The 25,394-nt window shown below is 44.7% G+C and overlaps 3 protein-coding genes across 5 annotated transcripts; 2 read left to right on the top strand and 1 right to left on the bottom strand.

Annotated features, from left to right (window-relative positions):
* The first annotated feature begins 5,082 nt into the window (after nucleotides 1-5,082).
* Nucleotides 5,083-8,240, top strand: LOC123424501 (chromatin-remodeling complex subunit ies6). The gene is made up of 3 exons (XM_045108121.1): nucleotides 5,083-5,347; nucleotides 6,054-6,121; nucleotides 7,915-8,240. Exons 1-3 carry the CDS (start codon nucleotides 5,173-5,175, stop codon nucleotides 8,044-8,046), a joined length of 375 nt encoding a protein of 124 aa, XP_044964056.1. The 5' UTR covers nucleotides 5,083-5,172; the 3' UTR covers nucleotides 8,047-8,240.
* Nucleotides 8,241-10,120: 1,880 nt separating this feature from the next.
* Nucleotides 10,121-11,464, top strand: LOC123429255 (ervatamin-C-like). The gene is made up of 2 exons (XM_045113310.1): nucleotides 10,121-10,664; nucleotides 10,745-11,464. Exons 1-2 carry the CDS (start codon nucleotides 10,196-10,198, stop codon nucleotides 11,341-11,343), a joined length of 1,068 nt encoding a protein of 355 aa, XP_044969245.1. The 5' UTR covers nucleotides 10,121-10,195; the 3' UTR covers nucleotides 11,344-11,464.
* Nucleotides 11,465-20,293: 8,829 nt separating this feature from the next.
* Nucleotides 20,294-23,660, bottom strand: LOC123424499. Of its 3 annotated transcripts, none has more exons than XM_045108120.1 (2): nucleotides 22,288-23,660; nucleotides 20,294-20,562 (listed from the first exon to the last, which is right to left on the bottom strand). In XM_045108120.1, exon 1 carries the CDS (start codon nucleotides 23,437-23,439, stop codon nucleotides 22,315-22,317), a length of 1,125 nt encoding a protein of 374 aa, XP_044964055.1. In that variant the 5' UTR covers nucleotides 23,440-23,660; the 3' UTR covers nucleotides 20,294-20,562; nucleotides 22,288-22,314. The 3 variants fall into 3 exon arrangements, with proteins under 3 accessions (XP_044964055.1, XP_044964054.1, XP_044964053.1); XM_045108119.1 differs by having other exon boundaries at nucleotides 20,294-20,596; nucleotides 22,288-23,659; XM_045108118.1 differs by having other exon boundaries at nucleotides 20,294-20,543; nucleotides 22,288-23,649.
* Nucleotides 23,661-25,394: the final 1,734 nt, after the last annotated feature.

Here is a 25,394-nt window from a genome sequence, read left to right as displayed (position 1 = left end):
ACGCTTGCGGAACTCTATCGAGACGAACCAAACCGGGAACAAGCATCAACACAGATATTCACCACAGACACGCACGACAAGATGCAATCCACATATGATGCATGATCAGTTGAATATAAGCAAGACATGGCATGTCAATTCACAACAATCAAACACTACACATTAAGTGAAGTTCAATATGCAACGAGTTGCATATTGACGAAACTCCACATACGAATTATTTAGTTCTATCCCAATTAGGTACATGGCAATATTAAATGTTGGTTAAACTTGGCAAGATGTGAAGCATAATTAAGCTACCTATCTAGGCATTTTAAATGAGGTCGGAAACGACTTATAGCATCTCCGAACTAACCTCATACGATAATTTATAATTCTGTCCAGATCTGAACTAACACATTTTAATATTTGTTAAACAGCAAAATAAATAGGTTCACGTGATTCTACGCATCGTTCCAATCAATTTACACATAGAGATCATTGCAAACGGAGCTACAGTTCAAAAGATATGATCACCGCAAGATATGATGTCATGAATACGATATGCATGCGAATGACAGTCACAGTCACTCCAAAACATACAAGCAGCAAGATAATAAGAACCTACACGAGATTTTAAGCAAGTTTCATATAGGACACGAGCAAAATGGAGCAACGGTTCAACAAATACAAGCTACACAAGAAATAGCTACAATCTGCCCAAAACAGCAACATGGCATTTTTTACACCCCAAAACAACAAGCTACATAAATCTAAAATGCTCAAACAAGGCATGAAACAATAGTGGTCAAGATGCACTTCAACCCCCAGCATATCAGCATGGATCACTAGGAAAAGAACTCATAAAATGACATCTCACACACAGTTTCAGACTTAGTGAAAATATCAGTTTTTGACAGTGCAGTTTTCAACGAGAAGGCATATTGATAGCAGAAAAAACTATATGCTACAGGGCACCAAATGACATGAAAATATACAGCATGCTAGAGAATCTTAAGGACTACAAATAACTCCATTGCACCAACCCCAAAGGAGGTGTGGATCATTAGCAAAACTCATGGCAAGACAACAACAAAATATAACAGATTTCAGGCTTAGAAATATTTCAGCATCTCCAAATCAGCACTATTTTCTAGCATGTTGACAACAAGTAAACAACACCTAAACATGGATTTCAATAGCAACCAAAATTATCAGGGGCTAGCATGCATATCCAAGGGCATATCTCTAGTTCAAAACTAATGCATATCACGCGCGGAATAAATCCCACAAAATAGACAAGAGGGCAACATGGCAAAATATCATGCACACTAATTTGCTCAAAAGACAAAACTAAATGCACAATTAATTTCTATGGATTTTTCTACCCCGAAAACATATATAATATGTGGGGTTCCAAAAAATAAACTAGCGCCACACGTATATGCGAGAATATGTCCTAAACACGACATAACAAACTAGCGACGGAACCTACATGCAAAAATGCAAACAACTACTCTAAAATACATGGCAAAGGGTCCCAAACAACATGAAAATTTTATCTACGGGTTGGAACAATTCGAACGCGCACCAAAATTACTACAGAATATCTAACATATTAGGACAACACGCAAATCTAGGCAAATGGCAGGTCAAACCACTCCAAATATGCATGCAAGTTGCAAAATATGATTCTACGCGAAAAACTACACAAATTACATCTATAATACGTTGTGATCCAATGTAAGGTTTATTATCTTGAGACGTTTGAAAATATCTATATTATCCGTGAAATTAATAAAACCGAAAACCTGAAAAAGATGAGTAACGGGCCGAATCTGGCATAGTGGCCTAAAGAGAGCATGCGCTAATCAACAAACTGTGCCGGGGCGATGGATAGCGGACTCGGGGCTCTCACCTTACCGGGTCGTGGCCCAAGGAGAAGAGGAGGCCTTCGGAAGATCAAGAATGAAAACAACTCAGAAATGCACCGGATAGCAAGAAAGGGATTACTCATGATTGGAAACAAATGAGATGATAACACGAAGCTGAGATGACACCCCTTCGGTCTTCCAAAATAAAAACATGGCAAGAGCACCATCACCAATTAATGAGACACTCCGGAATAAGAACAAGGAAAAGTTGAGCCAATGACAAAAATAAATTTGAAGCGATCTTGAAGAAGGAATATGACTCATAAAATTCATACTTACGTCATAGTTGAAAAGAATTAGAGATCTCCGGAAAAGATTACAAGAGACAAATAAGATCCTGGGAAAAACCTGTGGGTTATGGGCCCACTCAAAGAAACCACCGTTGAAAAAAACTCTAAGCAAGAGATATTGCACCGGTAAAATGAAAAAACTTGATGAGGTTGGGTACCTCGAAATAATTTAAAGCATTGAGAACAAGAACTTCTCAGATATCTTCAGCACTGCGGTAGGAAAAGAGAGAGATGAACAAACAAGAGAGATCTGAATATGAATTTCCAACATGAGAATGAATTCATAGGGAAAAAATGATATGATGAACACGGAAAGCTTGAACTGAATCCACTGAAAAATAAAATAAGAATGAAGAATGATGAACTCGAAACTCCTAAGAATCTTTACAATGACTCACCAGATAAGAGAGAAAAAAAAAGATAGCGGAAGCAATAATGGAATGAAAACTCTTGGATGATGATTGAATCCTTGAAGAAAAGGGTGGGAGGGCTGGAAAAACAAAGAAAACTTGGGACAAATGAGATGAACTCCTGAAAGAAATGACAGATTGATCTTGCAAAATTGGAGAGGATAGAATAACTTGAAGAGAAGCACACCGGTTGAAAAAGAATTGGCATAACAACTGTGGTTGACAAGAATTGATAAGACAATTGATAGAGCAAAAGAATTTGCATTCACATAAAATACGAGAACACCTCTTGGAAGGATATGAATTCACCACTTGACATTGAAGCAACTCGAATTACCATATTCCAACAAAAACAAAGGTTGCGGCTTATGAAACAAGTCAGAACAAATTCATGACATAGATTTCGTCCGATATTTTCGTGGATGAGCTCGCACGGGCTCTATCCTACAGTAGTCATCATGTACAAGGCAGTGCACACGACACACGAAGCGTCCTGAGTCGTAGCAAGCTACAAACACTCTTTAAGACACAACGAGAACCACTGTAAAACGACCATGAACAAACGAATCCACTAGATGTTGAAGCCCAACCTAACATCATGCATTTGTTAGAAGATTGTCATATAAGTAACTACTTGAATTCCCATCTAAGAACTTCTGAATTTTTCTAATCATGCAATATGGTCTACGGATACAAGAAGTAATATATCACTCAACTCCTATACTAACCCGTCCAGTGTATCACATCCGTCAACACATAACCAGAGATCTCGGAAACTCATCTATTTGAGACCATCGTAATCATAACGATACTAAGTATGGCGATACATCCAGATCTATCTGCACCACTACTAGGGAAGCCGGACTCCTCTCGTCACTACTAGTATTGAAGCAATTTCGAACACCCTTCGTTCTGAGATACTAAGAAATCTGAATGATAGCGATGTGCTCGAGAATCCCGTGGAGCTCAATTCACTGGAAGAAATCAAGTCAGACAGGAGGCACCAAGACAGAACTCCATCACATCGAGATCATATAGATTCAAAAAATATCCGCGTGATCCTAATTTTTTTTTGAGTGAGAAGAGGAGTAGAATTAAAATTATTACGTCAAGGTTCCTCAGCAGAGCATAGAAGAGGAGAAAAAAGAATCGTACTCTCCTATATAACTAGACTCAATGCAATTTTTCACTAGACTCGTCTCGGCCAAGTTCGATCAATGAAGGGGGCTCCTAGGTCGGCATTGCTCTGATACGAACTTGTAACGCCTAAGATACGCTTCTATCCGTGTCGAGGCGCCGTCGGGAACTCCTATGCAGCTCTGTAGGCGCTCGTTACCGATCGGGCGCCTGCAACACTGGTAATATGGGCCGGCACACTAGATTGCTTTCCAATTTTGTTCTTTTTTGTTTTTTTGTTACGAAAAAAGTATAAAATCAAAAAAGGTTTACATATTAAAAAAAGACTCATCCATTTGAAAAAAGTTCATATCTCTAAAAAAGTTCATCCAATTTAGTAAAAGCTCATTAAATTTTTAAATAGTTAAATAAATATAAGAAAAGTTCACATAAATTTAAAAAAAGTTCATGTATTTTTTAAAATTTCCAGTGAACTGAAAAAGGGTTCATAAATCTTAAAAAAGTTCATCCATTTTCAAAAAGATGTAAAGATGTTCATCGAATTTCAAAAAAGTTCATTGATGTTCAAAAAAGTTCATAGAATTTTCAGAAAAAACGTCGCAAGCCCTTGATGTGCCAGCCCAGTTCGAACGCCACAAGCGCGAGTTAACAAAAATGCATGTTAACTGATGTCTGTGGCGCTAAATAGGAAATGCCCGCGCGGGATCTCCTATGCAGCGGTGCAGGCACCCGTTACCGGTCCGGTGCCTGCATCACTGGTAATATGGGCCGGCACACTAGATTGCTTTCCATTTTTTTGTTACGAAAAAAGTATAAAATCAAAAAAAGGTCTACATATTAAAAAAAGACTCATCCATTTGAAAAAAAGTTCATATCTTTAAAAAAGCTTCACAAATTTTTAAAAAGTTCGCCAATTTGAAAAAAAGTTCATCCAATTTAGGAAAAGCTCATTAATTTTTTAAATGGTTCAATAAATATAAGAAAAGTTCACAGAAATTAAAAAAAGTTCATGTTGTTTTAAAATTTCAGTGAACTGAAAAAAGGATTCATAAATCTGAAAAAAGTTCATCCATTTTCAAAAAGGTGTTCATCAAATTTAAACAAAATTTGTTGATGTTCAAAAAAGTTGATTGATTTTTCAAAAAAAACGTCACAAGCCCTTGATGCGCCGGCCCAGTTCGAACGCCACTGGCGCTAGTTAACAAAAATGCACGTTAACTGGCGGCTGTGGCGCTAAATAGGAAATGCCCGCGCCCTCCCCTCTTGGGGCCCGGGGCGGTCGCCCCTTGGGGTACTTGATGGGCCGGCCCTGGAGCCCGACCCCCTCGAAGCGCTGAGCGGAGTCATGGAGTCGGAGATAGTGAGGGCGCCGGCCCTGGAACCCGACCCCCTCGAAGCGGGAGGGAGAGGGAGAAGGGGATCATGGAGTCGGAGATAGTGAGGGCGGAGATGCTGCTGGCGCCGACGATGGGGTTCAAGAAGGTGCAGACGGCCGACAAGTACCCCAAGGGCCAGTCCCGCGGCCGCCAGTGGAAGCACCTCCGCCACCTCCTCCAGGCCGCCGACGCCTCCTCGCTCCCCCCGGACCGCCCCAACTGTGAGCGCCTCGATCCCCTTCCCGCTGCTACCCGCACCGCTCAAATCTCCTTAGATTTGATATGCAGATTAACTTGAATATTTAAGATCTTAGGTTATCCTTTGCCACGCCACGCTTCTCGGTTGGTGGACTCCTGCGATTGTACTAGTTCGTTGATGTGTTTCATCAGGACCAAATTGATTATCCGCTCGATCTAGGCCTAGAAACTTGTGGTGGCCAGAAATTCATACTAATTGGGACTGTATAGTACTATTTTTTCTTCTTGCCTGCCATCCCTGGAGGTTGCACATTGTGCTGTTTCTGGTGTGTGCTAACAGTAGCAGCATTTGAATTGCGAATTGCTTCTTCTTATTTTATAAAATACAAACTTTCAGTTCATTGTTTTTTTTTCCTTCAATTTACAGTGAGTAATTTTCGGAAAGTTGGTTCTGCGCTCGAGAATGCCATGCTAATAGAATCAATCAATAGGTTCTTGGCTTTGTGTCTAATACTCATAGCTTCTGAATCAGTAGCTTCCACTGCTAAGGCGATTAGATAGCTCTTATATGAACTTGTGTTTCTCAGTTAGAGTATAAAGCTGGATAATAGAAATAAAAACTTGACATTAGCGAAACAAGTTATTTGTGTTGTTCAGGTAGTCTACAACTCTAGTATTTAGAGCAAGTTGTTGTGGTGTATATAATGTTCACAGAATGTTTTTATGCAGATTTAAATATTCAGTCGCCCCCATCCATTTATCCACCAAAGAGATACTGTGACGTTACAGGTTTTGAGGTAAGTTTTACCCCAGTATGAACCCCTTGTGTTGATTTACATATCCCAATTGTTTTCTAAATGATAAGATTTGAAAACTGAAGGCATTTAGATCTGAAGTACAAAACAGATTTTATCATGCTAAACTGCACATTTATAAGCATCGATAATGAGTTGCTGCTTCGAGATGAAAATTTGTGTTGGGCTTAACAAGCTCTATAAGAGCATCTCCAATAGAAGATGCAAATTTGGAGATGTGAATTAAGTGCTTTTTGCATCTCCAAAAAAGGGCCAACTCCAACAGATGATGCAAAACGGAGATGTAAAAGAGCAACTCCAATAGAAGATGCAAAACTGGCCGCCGGCCGCATGGCCGCTGTAGCTGCTGTGCTGTACAGCTGCACAAATTGAAATAGAACATCCGATAATCAACATAAAAACTGCACATGTTCACAATATCAAATTGTTACATAGTTCATTAAATCCACAAGATCAAATGCAACACACATACAACATAGTTTCGCACAATACAACAAACAAATAAATGAAACTAGGCGCCTCTTTCACCATGATATAGTATAGTTGTGACCTTTTAAGGGGAAGGACAAGTAGGCCCGTGATTATTGTGATTGTACAATTAATATGAATGTTTTGTGACTCAACTTGTTGGCATTGCGGAAATCCAGCAAGACTGGGTTGGAATCAAACTACAGATTGAGCTGCTCATATTGTGTGTGATTTACTCTATCAGCCTAAATTTAGATGTTTTTTGGTATTTTTCATACTGCCACATATTTAGGGGCGTTCAGTCGCGGTTTACACGGATTGAATAATCTGTGGATCAACAAACTTACTAGTACTTATCTATCACAATTTTGTAGAATTGCAAAATTTACAGTGCGTTCACGGTGTAGAACGATTTGTAAAACTCCAGCACGTACACCCCTAAATATATGTCATAAAAATCTGTGCTGTTCTAACAGATTCATATATGAATGAAGTAGGAGCCTGTGCTACTATGATCGGTAAAGATCTTATAATATAATATTAATAACACAGTCTCCATAAAAGGTTAACTCAAGTGAATTATACGCATTCTATAGAACATAGAGTCGAAAGCTTGATTAGTTTTTTGACGTGGGTGACTAATGTTTTAGAACAGGTAAGTAAATTAAAATCAATAATCTTCAGTTATACAATGTTTTTTTCACAGTTCTTTTACCTGCCTTGTGGCCTGTATGAACAACATGTTTAGTTATTTCAACTTGGCACTGCCATGTATTGCCAAGGGTCATAAACTTAACTGCATGTGTGCAACTGTTAGTAATGCATGAACAATTTGAACACTCGCAAAAACGTCTTACATTATGGGACGGAGGGAGTAGTTCACATATTTGCTCACACTGAGCTGTCCCAAATAAATGAACCAACCTTAATGGCATGACAATCCTATTGGTTCAACTCAAGGCTTGGAGGCAGGGAAAGTGGCCCAAATGAAGCAGCGCCCACCACTGGCCATCTGTCCTAAGCTTGGATTTTTTCTGAGGATTGTAGTCGAGATGACGTAGCGTGTTGGCAGGAAATAGAGAAAAAAACATAGAGCTAAAGAAAAACCAACTAACACGAACATCTGTGTATGACATGTTTGTTGCTACATACATGCCGTCCCTGGTTACAGAGTTTCAGCAGTACTAAGCTGTTGCATTATCCGACAGAGCGTTTTGGTTGTCCGTTAGGTGCTATATCCTGCGCTTCTCTTAGGGAGTAGTTCTCACAAGTCTGATCTTTTGACCTATGAATCTATCTTCATGCAGGCACCATACGTGGATCCGAGAACGAAGCTGCGCTACGCTGATCCAGAGGTCTTTAGGCAGATCAGAATGCTTCCTGAAGAATACGTCCAGAGGTACCTGGCCGTGAGGAATGCAGCAGTTGTATTACGGTGATAGCAAGCTCCCTATGTGGCTGTGTCACAGTACTTATTCTACCAGCCAATGTCCCGCTCTGTAATCCGAATGGACGCCATCGTTTCCCTCCTAATCGTGTTGCTGGCTCACATGAGCATTCTGAATGTAGAAGCAGGGTACTGAACCCTTTGTGCATTTCAGAGTGATATTTTGCATCTGGCTACTGTCATCAATGTGCTTTGTGTGCGTCTCTGTGTTATTCCTGTTGCTGGCGTTCGGGGAATTAATAGTTAAATATATTCCATGTATTGCCCTCACAAACTCCCAAGGGCGCATCCGAATCTGCAACAGACGCGTGAGCGAAGAACGAGGCCACAAATACACTATACTGTTTGGTCGTATTATTTTGTTTGTATCCCCTTGATTAGGTAGGGCTCCTTTGATTCAAAGAAATTTATAGGATTTTTGAAGGATTGAAATCCTTAGGATTTTTTTTTAGATTGATCCTTTGATTCATTGGATTGGATCCCATAGAATTTTTTTCCTATGAAATCTTTTATACTAGTACTACATTTCATAAAAAATCTAACATCCACTCGAACCTCATTTTATATTTTTTTTGTTTTTCCGATCACATCAAACGCTCCTTGCTAATCCTATAGATCAAATTGCAATATGCTTGAAAAAAAAGTTGTGGAAAACGCCGTGTAGATAGATATTGTTAGGGAATTGATTAGTTTCATCCGGATGTAAATATGCTCACGCCAGCCATCTCCTGCTCATGCCACGTACATGACAGAGTTTACTCGATCGTTTGGAGGAGGATGTGGGTGCTATGCAACTCGATCCACGGTTACCCACGTCCTAATCTACGGCTATCAAGACGGCTGTAGTTAGGCCCGCTACAGCGGATGGTGCTTAGCATGCGCCACATAGCACTTGAGAGTGAAATGTCGGAGAAGATTGATTACGATGATATCATTGAAGATTTCATTTCAAAGAATATAAAAAACGAGGATGTTAATAAGTAGCAACCAGAAGCTGGATATGTATGAATTTTTTATATGTCCATTTATTATGTAAGACATTATATTATGTATACGTTATATTTTTATCTGTGAGATATATGTATATTATAATTGCTCGTTAGTTTTTTATAAGACAAGGTTCCATTTTTAGTTTCGTACAGGGCCCAGATTTTACCGACCCGGCTTGCTTTTTCACAATGTTCCTCTGGTTCGGTAGTATGGGCCCGGTGCTCTTGCTCTTGTTGTCGTTTCATCAGTTGAACTCAAGTGTTGTCATGGGCTGAACTATCATTTACCGAACTAAACTGCCACTAGCCCGCTACTGCTTGTGCTTGCTGCTTGGCTACTGTTGTGCCCGTTGCTGCGCTTTGTTAAACCTAAGTGTTCGGTTGTAGCTACTGGGCTAGGATGCTACTCTGTTTTTAAATATAAGTTTTTTTAAAAGTTTCATTAAAAAACTACATACAAACATACATAGACATATTTTAGAATGTATATTTATTCAGTAAAATCAGTAAAATAACTTATATTTAGGAGCGGAGGAAGTATTTCCCATTTTAACAAATACATGCAATTCATCACCAATTTTGAACAGAATGATGAGAAGTCATATGTTTTTCCATTCTCCAATATATATAAAATGTGAGTCAAGCATGCAACCAAGACCACGTACATACATCGGCCAAACTATATGCGCGCGTACGTGTCCGATTGAACAAGAAGCAAGCAAGGGAATAAAGTGCGCGCCGAGATTCGATTCGGCCGAATTCTATCAGGCAGCGACGTACTACTCCAGCTCTGTGCCGTGTGCGACGGTGTATGCATGCATGCGTGTTGCGGCACCATCCGGGAAGCGAGAAAAATCTCCCAAGTAGCACAAGACGAAGACGACGACGACCACCGTCGGATACAAACAAGAATAAAATCTCCGAGAAGAAGAAGATACGGAGAGACGATGGCTATCAGCCTATCACCGTGTCGATCGGATACAAAGCATCCATGCATGGTCAATACGTTCGACGGCGTATGAACGGGGGTCCATGGAACGTGCTCGTATAAATAGAAGCGGGTGCAGCATGGTTGCTACGTGCTTAGCTCGCTCTGCTCGTGAACCATCAGGCCCTAAGGAAAAGCAAGCAAACCAGCCGGCTAGCTAGCTAATGGCGCCGGTTCACAGGTCGAGCCGCCTCGACAGCACACTGCTTGTGCTGGTGCTTGCACTCGCCTGTGTCGTCAGCGCCGCCGCGGCGCGAGGGGAGGCGCTGGCCGCCCGGCACCGGCACGAGCGGTGGATGGCCAAGTACGGGCGCGTGTACGCGGACGCCGCCGAGAAACTGCGCCGGCAGGAGGTGTTCGCGGCCAACGCGCGCCACATCGACGCCGTCAACCGGGCGGGCAACCGGACGTACACGCTCGGGCTCAATCACTTCTCCGACCTCACCAACGAGGAGTTCGCCGAGAAGCACCTCGGATACCGTCACCAGCCCGGCCCAGGCGGGCTCCGTCCCGAGGACAGCTCGCCGGCGGCCGCGGTGAACGTGACGGACGCCCAGTTGCAGTCCACGCCGGACAGCGTGGACTGGAGGGCCCGGGGCGCCGTCACCCCAGTCAAGCACCAAGGTCACTGCGGTAAGAATCTACACCTCCTGCACCGCATCTGCATGCCACCGGCAAAGGTGGCAAATGAATAAAATGTTGCATGCGTGCAGGGAGTTGCTGGGCGTTCGCGGCGGTGGCGGCGACCGAGGGGCTGGTGCAGATCGCCACCGGCAACCTCATCTCCATGTCAGAGCAGCAGGTGCTGGACTGCACGGGCGGCACCAGCTCCTGCAAGAGCGGCTACGTCAACGCCGCCCTGACCTACATCACCGCCAGCGGTGGCCTGCAGACGGAGGCAGCCTACGCGTACAGCGCCGAGCAGGGCGCGTGCCGCAGCGGCGGCGCCAGCCCGAACTCGGCCGCCGCCGTCGGCGTCCACCGGTCTGCGATGCTGAACGGGGACGAGGGCGCGTTGCAGGTGCTCGTGGCCGGCCAGCCGGTGGCCGTGGCCGTGGAGGCCGAGCCCGACTTCCACCACTACAAGAGTGGCGTGTACGTCGGCAGCCCGTCGTGCGGGCAGAAGCTGCACCACGCCGTGACGGTGGTGGGCTACGGGGCGGACGGCGGCGGGCAGGGGTACTGGGTGGTGAAGAACCAGTGGGGGGCTGGGTGGGGCGAGGGGGGCTACATGCGCCTCACGCGCGGGAACGGCGGCAACAACTGCGGCATGGCCACCCACGCATACTACCCCACCATGGACACCTCCTAGCTAGAAGCCAGCACTACTACGTATACATCAGTCCATGCATCATCGATCGTGTACGGTTTATCAGCTAAGAATATTATTTTTGAATAAAACACTACTGAAGTGGTACCGCATCAGTCCATGCAGCATCGAGCTTCACCTACAGAACGATGCAGCTGCAGTACCACGTATATACACGTATATATGAATTCTGAATAATGAACATTGAAACCATGAAACAATGCATTTTTGCCTATCTGATAGTATAAACTTGGTACTAGTATCGTTGCAACCTTCTAGGGGAAACACAATTCAAGTTGGGTCGTGATTGTTGTGATTCATGGATTCTACAGATTTTTTTTTTTTTTTTTTGCGAAATAACTCTTATATTACTCAAACATCAGTGGTTACAATCTCGTGAGGCAATACATAAGACTTCATCTGGAGCTAAGCCGAGCCAAACCATTGTTCGGCCTTGGTTTCTACCAAAACTAGCCATGGCATGACTAACACAATTGCCTGAACGACGAATATGAGTAATAGAAGAGTTCCGTTCTTCCATACTAAGCTTAATCTCTCAATCAGAAAAGCATATCTTGAAAGGTTAATATGAAGAGCTTTCGTGACTCAACTTGTTGGCGCTGTAGAAATCCAGCAGCATGTTGGGTTGGAATCAAAATCCAGATTAAGCTGCTCGAATCGTGGCTCATTTTGGAAAATATCGTTTTTTTTCCTATCAACCTAAACCTAGATGTTTTTTATTTTATTTTTCAAACCGTCACGTACTTCGAGCATATCTGACAGAGGCACTAAATAAGCCCCACGCCTTAAAAACAATGATTTTTGTGCGTCATAGAAATAAAACAATGTTCCAATAGAGGCGTTAAAATAGAGTGTGCACAGAAGACTTTACTGCGCGTTACAAAGCGGTACCCTGGGCCGCAAATTTGGTGCGCGTTGCTGCATGTGGGGCATCCAACCGTAGTCGCATACATTTTGACAACAATTCAAACCAACGGGACGAAATTTGTGCAAACACGACTGGATGTCATGCAAACATGACAGATTCCATGCAAACTCAACGGATTTTATATAAACTCGACGGATTTCATTACCTTTACATCCTAGTTCGGCTTTACACGTATAACTAATACCTAATCTAAATTGGCATCGCACCCGTTCCCTATAACCGGCCATGAACCACGAGAATTGAAGCTTCGCCTTCTCCAGCCCCATCTCCATAACCTCCTCCTCATTCGGAGACCTGGCAAGTACATATGTCCACCTTCACGTTGACGCCAAATGATTAATCGGCCGACGTTGTTCAGCCCACCAAGCTTGGCATCGACGGAAGGGGAGGAGCGATGGCCTTCCTGGGACGAGATCAGCGGCGACCTCCCATGCACTACTCTTCGTCGCTGTCGGCAGCGCACGTGGATGTGTCGGCTTCGTTGGGAACGACCTCAGTGTTGCCCTCCTCCTTCTCGTCGGTCTCGTCGAACGCCGACACGCCCTCCTCGTCTTTGTCGTCCTTGACCGCGGCCGCCACCTCCTCTACCCGTTGCCGGTACCGCCAGCGGTCGAGACAAATCTGGCGGGCGGAGCGATAGGATTCCAGGAGCGCCTCCTGCTCCGCTAGGTCCGCATCGGGTGCGACCTCCCTGCCGGTGATGAGATACTCCCCTGCCTGCAGATGCGCCTAGAGAGGTGGTGGTTGTATCCTGCGTCGGCCTACGCCTCCCAGAACCGATCCTCCCGCACCATGTCCATGTAACGGGCATGGACCTTCCCGATGGTCATGGTGTAGTGAACTGGCGAGGGAGGCACGACAGAGAAGGAGGGTGTCGCAACGGAGGAGGAAGACGTGGGTAGTGTCGGGTCGTCGTCGACCACGTCCTCCACTGGGACGTCCACGTCCTCCGGATGCCTGTCGGCCCGCCAACGGGCAGCAACGGCGGCCATCTCCTTCTTCTGCTGTGGCATGAGCCCGTCCCAGAGAGTTTTAGCGGGTGAGGAATCCATAGTGGGAGAGGGATCGAAGGCTAATGACTACGGCTATGGCCGGGGCAGCGGTTTATACAGCTTCGTGGACCAATATAAGACCGTGTTGGATGGCTTCTACGATCCGAACCACGTGATCCAAACAATTGTGAGAGGTTTATGAGTCTGCCTTGGAGATGCCCTTACACGGGTTGACTAATCCCCTGGACTAACAAACTTATACTAGTACTCATGTATCGCAATTTTGGAGAATTGCAAAATTGGCAGTGTGATCATGGTTTAGAATGGTTTGGAAACCCCGTCGTGAACCTCCAAACATACTAGTACTCATGTATGTGCCGTTATATACGAATGAATGAAATAGGAGCCTGCACAAACGAAATACACTACTATACTCGGTAAATATATTATAATACAATATTAATTACATAGCCCCCATAAAAAGTGAACTTGAATGAATTATACTACTGTAGAACTTATAGAGTTGAAAACTCGATTAATGTTTTGGCATTGGTGACTAATGTTCTATAACAGGCAAGCCAATTAAAATATAAGAAAATTCCTTATCTAACACTATGTTAAATATTGGTTCCCTATTTAACACTGAATAAAATATTTCTTCCTTATGTAGCACCGAATGTAAACATTATGCCTTATCTAACATTTTCGTTCATTCTGTTAGCCCACGCTGTTAAAGTAGACTTGCATTGACCAAACTGCCCCTGTCCATAGGAAAAAAAAAGAAACCCCTGGCCCGAGCGATTCCTCTCTCTCTCCCACGACACACCCAGCCCACCTTTCCTCGTCCTAACCCTAGCGAGAGCGAGATGGACGGCGGCGCTCGATCCACACCGGAGGGGGCTGGCCAGGGCGCGACCCCGGATGGATTCGGCGAGGGCGCGACCTCGGATGGCCCCGGCTAGGGCGCGACGACGAAGGGCCCCAGCCAGGGCGCGACGCCGGAGGGGCCGGGGCGAGGCGCGACACCGGAGGGGCTTGAGCGAGGCTCGACGCCGAAGGGGTCGGGGCGAGGAGCGACGCCGAAGGGGCTGGTGCAGGGCGTGCAACTGAAGGGGCCGGCCCAGGGCGCGACGCCGGAGGGGCTGCGGCAGGGCGCGCCACCGAAGGGGCCGGCCCAGGGCGCGACGCCGGAGGTTCATGCAGTTGCTTAGGCAAGCCATAGGATCACCAAGGGGTTTAGCCATAAGCACTGATTCCAGGCACGCGGTGATGACAGGGGTAAAGGAAGTATTCCCAGAGGTAGAACATAGGGAATGCATGTTTCACTTGATGTCAAACTTTAAGAAAAAGTATCATGGAAAAGTATTTGACGACCACCTTTGGGCTGCTGCCTACTTATGGAACAAATATATATTTGAGAAAGTGCAAGAAGGGGAACAAAGATGACATTGCCGCTTTGATGGATGTGAGGTAATGAGCTATGCATTCTATTTTCTTATTGCATAGTAACTACTTTCTTGCATTACTATTTTGTATTCAACTATGCATATGAACTACTTTTTTATTGCTCATGTAGAGAAACAATGAAGAGGAGGAAGATTACCAAATCAGCCGAGTCATCCATTGTGCCAAGAGGTGATGAAGCACCCGCATCCATGTATTTTCCACCAAGATTAACAATACTACACCTATTCTTTTTGCAAACGGAACTGAGTTTGATTAGTGCCATATCAAATCTGAGTTTGTTTTGTGTGTATTCATCTAATTCATAGCCAAAGCTTAGAAATTACAACCAAGAAGAACGGAAAACATAGTCAAACCTTGGAGACTACAAATAAGAAAAATGTAAAAAGGTGAGTTTTGCTAATTCTGAATTTTAATATCACATATAATGCGTAGTTCATGTCGTTATTTGCTCTGAAATTACTGCTGTCATACATGTACAAGTGTAGATCAGCGAAGAGGAAGAAGATGGAGCTTGCTAAAAAGGATGAAATTTGTGCTATGGTGCCATTTGACAACCCTGCAATGGGCACTAGAAGCAAAAAGACTAGCCCAACCAACCCTGGAATGAGCACAAGAAGCAAAAGAAGGCTTAGCTTGTGAACATGTCATATTGTGTGAACTCATGTATGTGAAGCTTTGGTCACTTGGACTATGTATGCGAACCTGGATATGATGACAATCCTTCCGTGTTGCTCATATGATGTGAACTTGGATGTTGGACCTATATATATGAACCTGGATATGTTGTACATGATATATGCGTATTTGGATGTGAGCCTGGATGTTTATGTGCAAATCTGAATATTATTTGTTGAAATATATGTATATGTGAATTGTGTGATCCTCATATGCATCAATTTATAGAGGAGGTTCTGCCCAAATTTTGAATTACTTTGTATGTGATGTATTTTGCTCACAACTTCAAAATGGTTAAAATGGATAAAATCGTCTTTTCAGGTACCATTTAACACCGTCAATGGTTAAAATGGACGGAAATGTTAGAAAGGGAACAAATTTTAGTGTTGGTGTTACATAAGGAAGATTTTTTTTTTTGCAGTGTTAAATAGGACACACAAATTTAAGCCAGGGTTAAATAAGGAATTCTCTCTTAAAATATAATCTTCTCAGTTGTAGCGTTCTTTCTACAATTTTTCTATCTCTCGAGTGGCCTCTATGGACACTTGGACATCATGTTCAGTTAATCTCAACTTGGTGTTGTCCTGCATTTTTTTTTTGCACGTGAAACTTTGTATTACTTAAGTGGAAATACCACAGTCTACCTTACAAAGTTCAATAATCTCTGGTAAATCAGAGTTGAGCCAAACTACTATTCTACACCTCATTCTAGCATACTTTGTCAGAAAATCACTAACATTATTTTGACTACGATGAACATAACTAAAAGTAGTGTTACGTAGGTTCTTCAAAAGCTTTATTTCTGTCACCAACGTGGAGAGGATTGATCTGTCAATTGAGTCGCTCATGATCATGCTCAAACCCTCCCGTGAGTCCATCTCTACCTGAATAGGTAGGTTTGTCCTCTGAATAGCCATCGAAAGTCCCTCCATACATGCACTTAATTAAGCTTCCAAAGCATTTCTGCAGGAAAAGATCTCCCTGCATGTTCTGTAAATAATCTGACCCGTACTGTCACGAAGAACCATACATGCACGTGCTCGCCCATCGGCTGTCCAAGAGCCATCGATGTTGAGCTTAGCCCATCCCTTCATAGGCAAAACCCACATAATGTTCGTGTTGGAAATATGCCCTAGAGACAATAATAAATTGGTTATTATTTTATTTCCTTGTTCGTGATAATCGTTTATTATCCATGCTAGAATTGTATTGATTGGAAACTCAAATACATGTGTGGATACATAGACAACACACAATCCCTAATGAGTCTCTACTTGACTAGTTCGTTGATCAAAGATGGTGAAGGTTTCCTGACCATAGACAAGTGTTGTCACTTGATAACGGGATCACATCATTAGGAGAATGATGTAATGGACAAGACCCAAACTATGAACATAGCATATGATCGTGTGAGTTTATTGCTACTGTTTTCTGCATGTCAATGTATCTGTTCCTATGACCATGAGATCATGCAATTCCCGGACACCGGAGGAATACCTTGTGTGTATCAAACGTCGCAACATAACTGGGTGACTATAAAGGTGCTTTACAGGTATCTCCGAAGGTGTCTGTTGGGTTGGCATGGACCAAGACTGGGATTTGTCACTCTGTGTGACAAAGAGGTATCTCGGGGCCCACTCGGTAATACAACATCACAGTAAGCCTTGCAAGCAATGCGACTAAAGAGTTAGTCACAGGATCTTGTATTACAGAACGAGTAAAGAGACTTGCCGGTAACGAGATTGAACTAGGTATAGAGATACCGACTATCGAAATCTCGGGCAAGTAACATACCGATGGACAAAGGGAACTGCATACGGGATTGATTGAATCTTTGACATCGTGGTTCGACCGATAAAGATCTTCGTAGAATATGTAGGAAGCAATATGGGCATCCGGGTCCCGCTATTGGTTATTGCCTGTAGAGGTGTCTCGGTCATGTGTGCATAGTTCTCGAACCCGTAGGGTCTGCACACTTAACGTTCGGTGACGCTAGAGTAGTATTGGGATATGTATGTTGGTGACCGAATGTTGTTCGGAGTACCGGATAAGATCCCGGACATCACGAGGAACTCCGGAATGGTCCGGAGGTAAAGATTTATATATGGGAAGTCCTATTTTGGCTACCGGAAAAGTTTCGGATTTTATCGATATTGTACCGGGAAGCTTCTAGAAGGTTCCAAAAGGTTCCAGAGGGTTCTGGAGGAGTCCGGAAGGGTCCCTCCAGCCCCTAGGACGTACATGGGCTGTAAGGGGGGTGTCCAAGCCTTGTTGGGCCATCCTTGCCTTGGAGAGGGAGGAAACCTCCCTAGGCCCACGCCCCCTCCTTGGAGGAGGGGCTAGAGCTGTGACCCAACCCTCCTCCTAGCCTCCTATATATATAGTGGGGGAGAGGTTGGGGCTGAACCAATAATCCTACACCTATGTAGATGGGTACGTAAACTTACTTAAACTTCCTATAATCAACTTCTCTCCCCCCTGATTTTTATGGGGTGGGGCCCATGCTATTTTTTCTTCCAATCAAATCAATCCAAACCTGTTTTCACGTAGCTTTAAGTAGATTTGCATCAATTCCCATGCCCCGGTGGCAGCCCTACCTCTCCCTTAACTCCGTTTTCTCCTCAGATTGGTTCCGGCAGCGCTTGACAAAGCCCTGCTGGCACTGCTCCACCATCATCTCCATCATGTCGTCGTGCTGGTTGAGATCCCATCTACTTCTCCTTCCTCTCTTGGTGGATCAAGAAGGTGGAGACGTCATCGAACCGTATGTGTGCTGAACGCGGAGGTGTCGTACGTTCGGCGCTAGATCCGGAAGGATCGTGATGAGATCGCGGGACGGGCTGTGATTTGGATCGCGAAGATGTTCTGCTACATCAACCGCGTTATATACGCTTCCGCTTAACGATCTACAAGGGTATGTTGATCCAATCTCTCCTCTCGTAGATGGTCATCACCATGGATAGATCTTGTGCGCGCGTAGGAATTTTTTTTGTTTCCCATGCGACATTTCCCAACAGTTTGGAGTAGGAGGTAGAACCAATCGTGATCTAGGTAACTAATCATAAGCAAGCACTTGCTTCCCCTTCCGTAGTTCCTCCTCTAAATAATTTAGTGATAGCAGTGAATCCAAGTATCCCATCAGGAAACATTTAGATGCCTCCATCAGAGGGGGTTCTTTGTAGTGAGTAACCTCATTCCGATTATGCCACACCCTCCATAAGGTCATCAGTAGCATGCCTCTCTCTACCACAGAAAGAGGGTGAAGTGTAGTTGTCATGTATATTCAAATCAAGTATACATTATTTCCATTATTGTATATAGCTTGGTGGTAAGGGAATTGTGCTTCAGTTTAGTACTACTTCCTCCTTTCCTAAATATAAAACCTTTTACACCTCGTTTGGAAGTTGATATTGAGGCCTAGATATTGATATTGGCATTGGGCAGTCCGAATGCCATTGTTTGGATGGTCAGGGAATTGAGTCGTTGAATTGGCCCGAGATATTCGCTGGCCCGCTCCCGTAGCCCGCGTAGCTATTCCCTAATTCAGAGGTCAGCAGCTTTGGCTGATATTCGGGGTCGAGCGCTCGACTTACCGCTTCGCCGCGCTTGAGGGAAAGGAACAGACGAACGAGGGGAAGAGGAGGCGGACAAAGGCGCGACAATGGAGCTCCCGGCGGCGTAGGCCAGCCCCTCTCCGTCGTCCTCCTCTCTTCTCTATGGCGGATCTGCTCCTCTCATGGCTGACCCACCACAGAGGCGCGGCAACGGAGCTCCCGGCGGCGCAGGTCAGCTCCCGGCGGCGGCGCAGGTCATCTCCTGGTGACCACAGAGGCGCGCGGATCTGCTCCTCTCATGGCAGATCTGCTCCTTTTTGCAGGTCAATGCATTTGAGCGGAGCAGGAAGATCCAAAGCAATTCCGATGTATCAGATGGTCATCCAAACAAGCTACAGAATTGAGCCTCTCATGCAAATTCCAAGTGTGAATTCTGAGCACATCTAAACAACAGAATTTGGGTTCAATGTCAATATCAAAGTCAGGAAAATTTGATATTGAGCCCGATTCAATTCTATGGCCTTGAATATCAACATCCAAACAGAGCATCAGAAAATTTTACTATAGACTACATACGAAACAAAATGAGTGAATCTATACTTTAAGATATATCTATATACATTTGCATGTAGTTCATAGTAAAATTTGTAAAAGGTCTTATATTTATGAACGAAGGGAGTATTAGTGTAAAAATGTATTTTTTTGGCAGGGTTAAAAGGGATTTCACTGCTCAACACGTGGTGAGTTCGTTTGTATGTATCTAATATTAAAATATGTTTAGATACATCCATTCCTCAAACAAGTATTTCCAAAGCACAACCAAACAAAATGAATTGCATCGCTTTATGCCTTTGTCGTGTTAGGTTTCTTTTTTTTTGGAACAGAAGCAATTCAGAAATTCAGAATGCTTCCAGATTAATAAGCCCAAAGGTATATGGCTGCAGTTGTACTACGTCTGCATTACATACAGGAATGCCTAAAGATACCTGGCTGATGTTGTAAGAGTTGATGGTTAAATATGTTCTCAGTACATGTGCAAGTTGCAGCCAGCAAAGTTTTATCAGCACATCATGTCCGTTTATGGAAATATAAAAACATGGCCGTTTTATAAGCCAGATTTGAACACCAAAAGAGTATCAAATAAACTATTCTTAGGGTGGGAAATCCAAGCCACGATCACATCCTATGGTATCAGGAAACATCATCAATTTCTCATCGCTACAATCGGCTAAAATAAAACAAAGTGATCAAGAGCTTACCAAACAAAGTATGAAAACATAACATCAGACACATAAAGAAGATGAAACAATCCAAGATAACACCAAAAACATAATAGTTAACCATATTGTTAATCTTTGATCCTTGGAGGCAAACCAAACCCATCGCTATGGTAAAAGTATTTAAAGAAACAATAAACTTAGCATGACTCTAATTTTCAATTCAAGCACATTGCACCAAGGCTTGGCTATATGCAAGAACTCCACTTCGGCTTCACAATAGGGCGACTACAGTTAACAGCAGACCGCAGAGACAAGCTTCTTGCCAAGTTATTTCTCCAATATTGCGCTGAAACAGCAAACATAAGCTAATGGCAATGAGACTTTATCATAATCACGTTCCTGCAACAACAATAAAAGGGCGCAGAAGTTCTAAAAATATATATCAATCACATTATAAGTTTTATTGCTAGAGAGAAGGCATGAATATATGGCTTTACTATAGAGTATAGAAAAGGCACAACAATTATAAGAAAGAACGACATAGCTTTGACATCAAAGGGTAAATGACTGCCAATGCAGGTAATACATTTTTTATGGTCTTGACCGTGGCGCGGCTGGCACCTTTAAAGCAGTAAACAATATCACAGCAATTCAGCAACAGTATTTCATTCTAAAGGATGAGACCAATTAGAATCTCTGGCAGCTGACATGCAAATTGTGATGAAATACTTGTCAAGATGAAGTCATGTGAAATAATCAGTGATTCTGTGAACCTAATACTTTTTATTTCAGCAGGAAACAATTAGTCTAATTCACCAAACATTAGAGCATGGTAGGCTGCATTGGACTCCACCAACGTATGTTTTAATATAATATGCACCATCAGCAACAACACAATTTCTGATACCAGGGTCAAGTTTGATATTACCAACATGATATGCTAGCACTACAGAATTATGATTTGTTAATGGATGGGTGTATAATAGCTAATTTCAGGTCATAACTTTATTTATTTATTTTCCTCAATTATACATGACAAACTCTGGCAAAGTCACATTTATAAAGAACTTTGGCTGTGGCGCGGCTGGTGCCTTCGAAGCAGAAAACTGAGGATATTCTCAACATCACAGCAACTCAGCAAACATGATTTCAATTCAAAGAGTAACAATCAAACAAAATATACATGCTATCTAAAGGATGACAACAATTAAACTTTATGACAGCTGAGCATATACGTCGTGCGAGTGGTGATCAAACACTTATCAACAAGAGAGCCAAAGCAAGTTGATATGGTAGCACTACAGAATTATGATTTGTTATTGGATGAACGTAGAATAGCTAATTTCAGATCATAACTTTATTTGTTTATTTTCCTCAAATACACATGACAAACTCTGGCAAAGTCACATTTATAAAGAACTTTGGCTGTGGCATGTCTGACCCCTTTCAAGCAGCACAAACCAAGCATTTTCTTGATATCACAGCACTCAGCAAACATGATTTCAACTCATAGAATAGCACTCAAACAAAATACACATGCATTCTTTAGGATGACAGCAATTGGAAATTATGACAGCTGACATGCAAGTTGTGATGAAATACTTGTCGACATGAAAACATAATGCTTTTTATTTCACAAGAGCATGAAACAATCAGTCATTCCGTGAACCTTCACGAACCATTAGAGCATGGTAGGCTGCATTGGACTGCACCAATGCATGTTTTAACATACACATTATCAGCAACAGTGCAGTTTCTGAAAACCTGGGTCATGTTTGACATTACCAAAACCAAATATGCTAGCACTACATAATTATGATCTGTTAATGTATGGATGTCGAATTGCTAATTTCAGGTCATAGATTTATTATTTATTTATTTTTTCCTCCAATACGCATGGCAAGCTCTGGCAAAGTCACATTGATAAGGAACTTTGGCTGTGGCGCGGCCTGGCACCTTTAAAGCAGCAAACTGAGGATACTCCCGATATCACAGCAACTCAAGAAACAAGATTTCAATTCATAGAGTAACACTCAAACATACATGTGTGATGAAACGCTTGTCAACAAGAGAGCCAAGAGCAAGCATACCTTGTTGGTGCACGATTCCTTCAAACCTCAATAGTTGCAGAACAAGCTTGGAAGCACCCAAACCTGCGGCCTCCCGAAACCAACCCCTGGTTCACCTGGATACTGTGCAGTGAAGCATTTACAGGTCCCATCAACCAGAGAATACTCGCTCCATCCCCCACTCCATGGCAATGATCCATACACACAGTCGGGACGGATCCCTGGAACATCTGGACCAAGGCACGCGACGAAATCGTCGTAGCCAATAAACAGCGTCCGCCCTCCAAGGCTCATTGTCCTCACCCACTTGCACTCATTGGCGTCCCACAGGAAAACCTTGTATTCCCGATCGATGCGGCCCACCTTGCAGATAAGCAGGGGCTGGCCGCCGCACTCCCCCAGCACTGATCCGCCTACGGTCTCCTTGAGAGTCTCTTCAAGGTCCTCGTCGAATTCGCCTCCAAGCATCCACAGTTCCATTGTGTTGTCCTTGGGGAGCGAGGCCATGACGAGCCCGCAGGAGGGGAGGAGCCCGTAGAGGGCGCCGTTGACGATGCGCCAGTCATGGATCTCGGAATAGCCGCCGTAGGACGCGACGCCCCAGTGGGCGTACCAGAGGCTGCAGTACTGGATCTCCGTGCGGTCCATGGCCGGGGCGAAGACGTAGCCGCCGCTGAGGATGAGGCGGCTGTAGGCCAGCGGGGGCTTGGGGAGGCGGGCCTGCGCGCCGGAGAAGATGTCGTTGACGAGGATCTCGCCGGTGGCGCCGTCGACGGCGGCGACGCGGGCGCCGTCGGAGGTGAGGACGCCGACGTCCCTGGAGAAGGGGAGGCGGGCGCGGAAGCGGAGGAGGCGGCGGTCGGGGGTGTGGAAGAGGGCGAGCGAGAAGGCGGCGCAGCCGGGCTCGAGGAGCTTGAAGAGGGGCAGCGAGGGGTCGGCGGTGTGGGGCACGAGGAGGTGCGGCGGCTGGAGCGCGAGCAGGGCCCGGCACTTGGGCAGGGCGGCGCGATAGGCGCGGCAGCCGGCGCGGAGGGCGAAGAAGTCGTGCAGGCTCGTCAGGTGCTTCGCGATGTCCGGGATCAGCTCCGCGGGGATGTACGGCCCGCCGGCGTCCGCGTCGCCGTCGACAGGGGCGTTGGCGGGCAGATCTGGGCCGCCGTCGTGCGCGGCCATCCTCTCTCCCCTCCCTCCCTCCCTCCTTCGCGCCGACCAGCACAAGATGGTTTTGCCGGAGTTGGGCGAAGTCGCGAGATTTATTAGGGTGGCAACGGCCGGCGGAGGAAGCGGCGGAGCCCGGCGCCGAGGGCACAAAAACAGGGGAAACTGTCAAACCCTTCACCAAAGTCCGGGCTTATCAAAGATTATCTTTTTAACTTTTTTAGAATTATTATCTGAGATTATCTGAGGGAGGCTTCTCCTGCACATAATCTGCACGCTAATTTGTGTATTAAAAAAAAAGAATTATAGAGTCCACAACCAACTAATCGTGTGGTTTACACGACGTAGGAAGTCGTTGGATCTACTTTAGTCATGCGTCACAGAGTGCGTCCACCGCTAGCTTCGACCGCCGTCCAACCGTCTGCCCACGTGTCTCATCAATCATCGACACATACCTTTCCTTTTTTTGCATCAATCACCACCCTTCTATACACATCTATCTTCATCTAAGTAGGTGGCGGAGCCCGGTGCCCAAGGAGGAAGTGAAGACGACGGAGCCTACCACCGATGGCACAAAAGGGAAATCGTCAAACCCTTCACCCAAGTCGGCACTTATGTGAGAGGCTTCTCTGGCATTTTTTAAATTCTTCTATATTTGTTGAGAAAGGATTAAAATTCATCAACTGATCATGTCGTTTACACCGACGACGAACAAAGTCGTAGGATCTGCTTTAGTCATGCGCCCATTAGTGACTTCGGCCACCGTCCACCTACCCACACACATGTCTCATCAACCATCCAGACAAACCTATCCTCTTGGTATTCATCATCATCCTCCGGTAAACATTTGTCTTTCCTAAATGAACCTCACTCTCAAGCTTTCTCCCCTTACTACCCTCCTCATCCTGGAAGCTTTGAAGGTTGTCGGTCCCTCTCTCGCCTCTCCACTCCTTCCATATAAGCTGTAAGGCATGAGTAGAGCGAGGTAGCACTACTGCAAAGAGCGGTAGATTCAAAACATCGTTCGTATTGAATTGGGCGACCCCAAGGACGTTCGTGTTCGTAATGAGGCGACCGCAACTCTGTCCGTGTTGCAATGAATGACCACAACGCCACCTGTATTGCAAACAATGACTACAATGTCAATGAGCAACTACATTGTCAATGTGCAACCGCAACATTGTCTGTGTTGCCATGGTGGCAGTGGACTGCTACATGGGACAAATTTGATATCCAGCAACACGAATGATCCCCACCCAAGATCAGTGGGTTGACGGGCAGCGTAGACCATGGAAAACCTTAACAAACAACCATTAATCACATCGAGCGATCCGCCGCCTGGAGCATTCATCACGTGTCCCTCACGTCACGGGGCAGACGCATTGCTTCTCCCATCTACCTTATCACCAACATCGAACACAACCACCCGTTGAACCTTTATTTTTCTTCTCCGCCCAACCGCTTTCTCCTTGGGTCTCATCCCTTACCCGTTCTTTTCTCTTACCACTCTAACAACTCCCCCTCACGCATACCCCACAACCACCCTGCATTGGCAAGCAGATGTTGGAATGCAACGGATCGCTGCAAGCCTACTGCACATAAACGATATTGCTTTGAGGGGGGTTGTCATGTTACGAGGTCCCCATCACATGTCGGTGTTGCAACAGAACTGCGACACGCGAGAACATGTTGCGAAGCCACGACCAAGGAGGAGCGCTTGTTGGTACTGCAACCCGACAACCAATGTTGCACGCCATCGGTTGCACCTGGGGTTGCAATTGCCTTTCTTGACGGCATTGCAAGCGCAAAAGGGGGGCGTCTCCGGTACAACGGAAGGCACTGGGCTCGAGGGTTTTATCATCGCCGGGGCTCCAAGCACATCGCTGGTTTGCAACGTCGCTGGTGCCTCACGCACATTGCGGGGTTGCCATGTAGCATGTGGTTTAGGCGCATCCACACATGTCTCGTGT

Source organism: Hordeum vulgare, chromosome 2H, assembly GCF_904849725.1.
Source record: "Hordeum vulgare subsp. vulgare chromosome 2H, MorexV3_pseudomolecules_assembly, whole genome shotgun sequence".
NCBI lineage: Eukaryota > Viridiplantae > Streptophyta > Magnoliopsida > Poales > Poaceae > Hordeum > Hordeum vulgare.
This window is presented reverse-complemented; position numbering and strand designations above follow the sequence as displayed.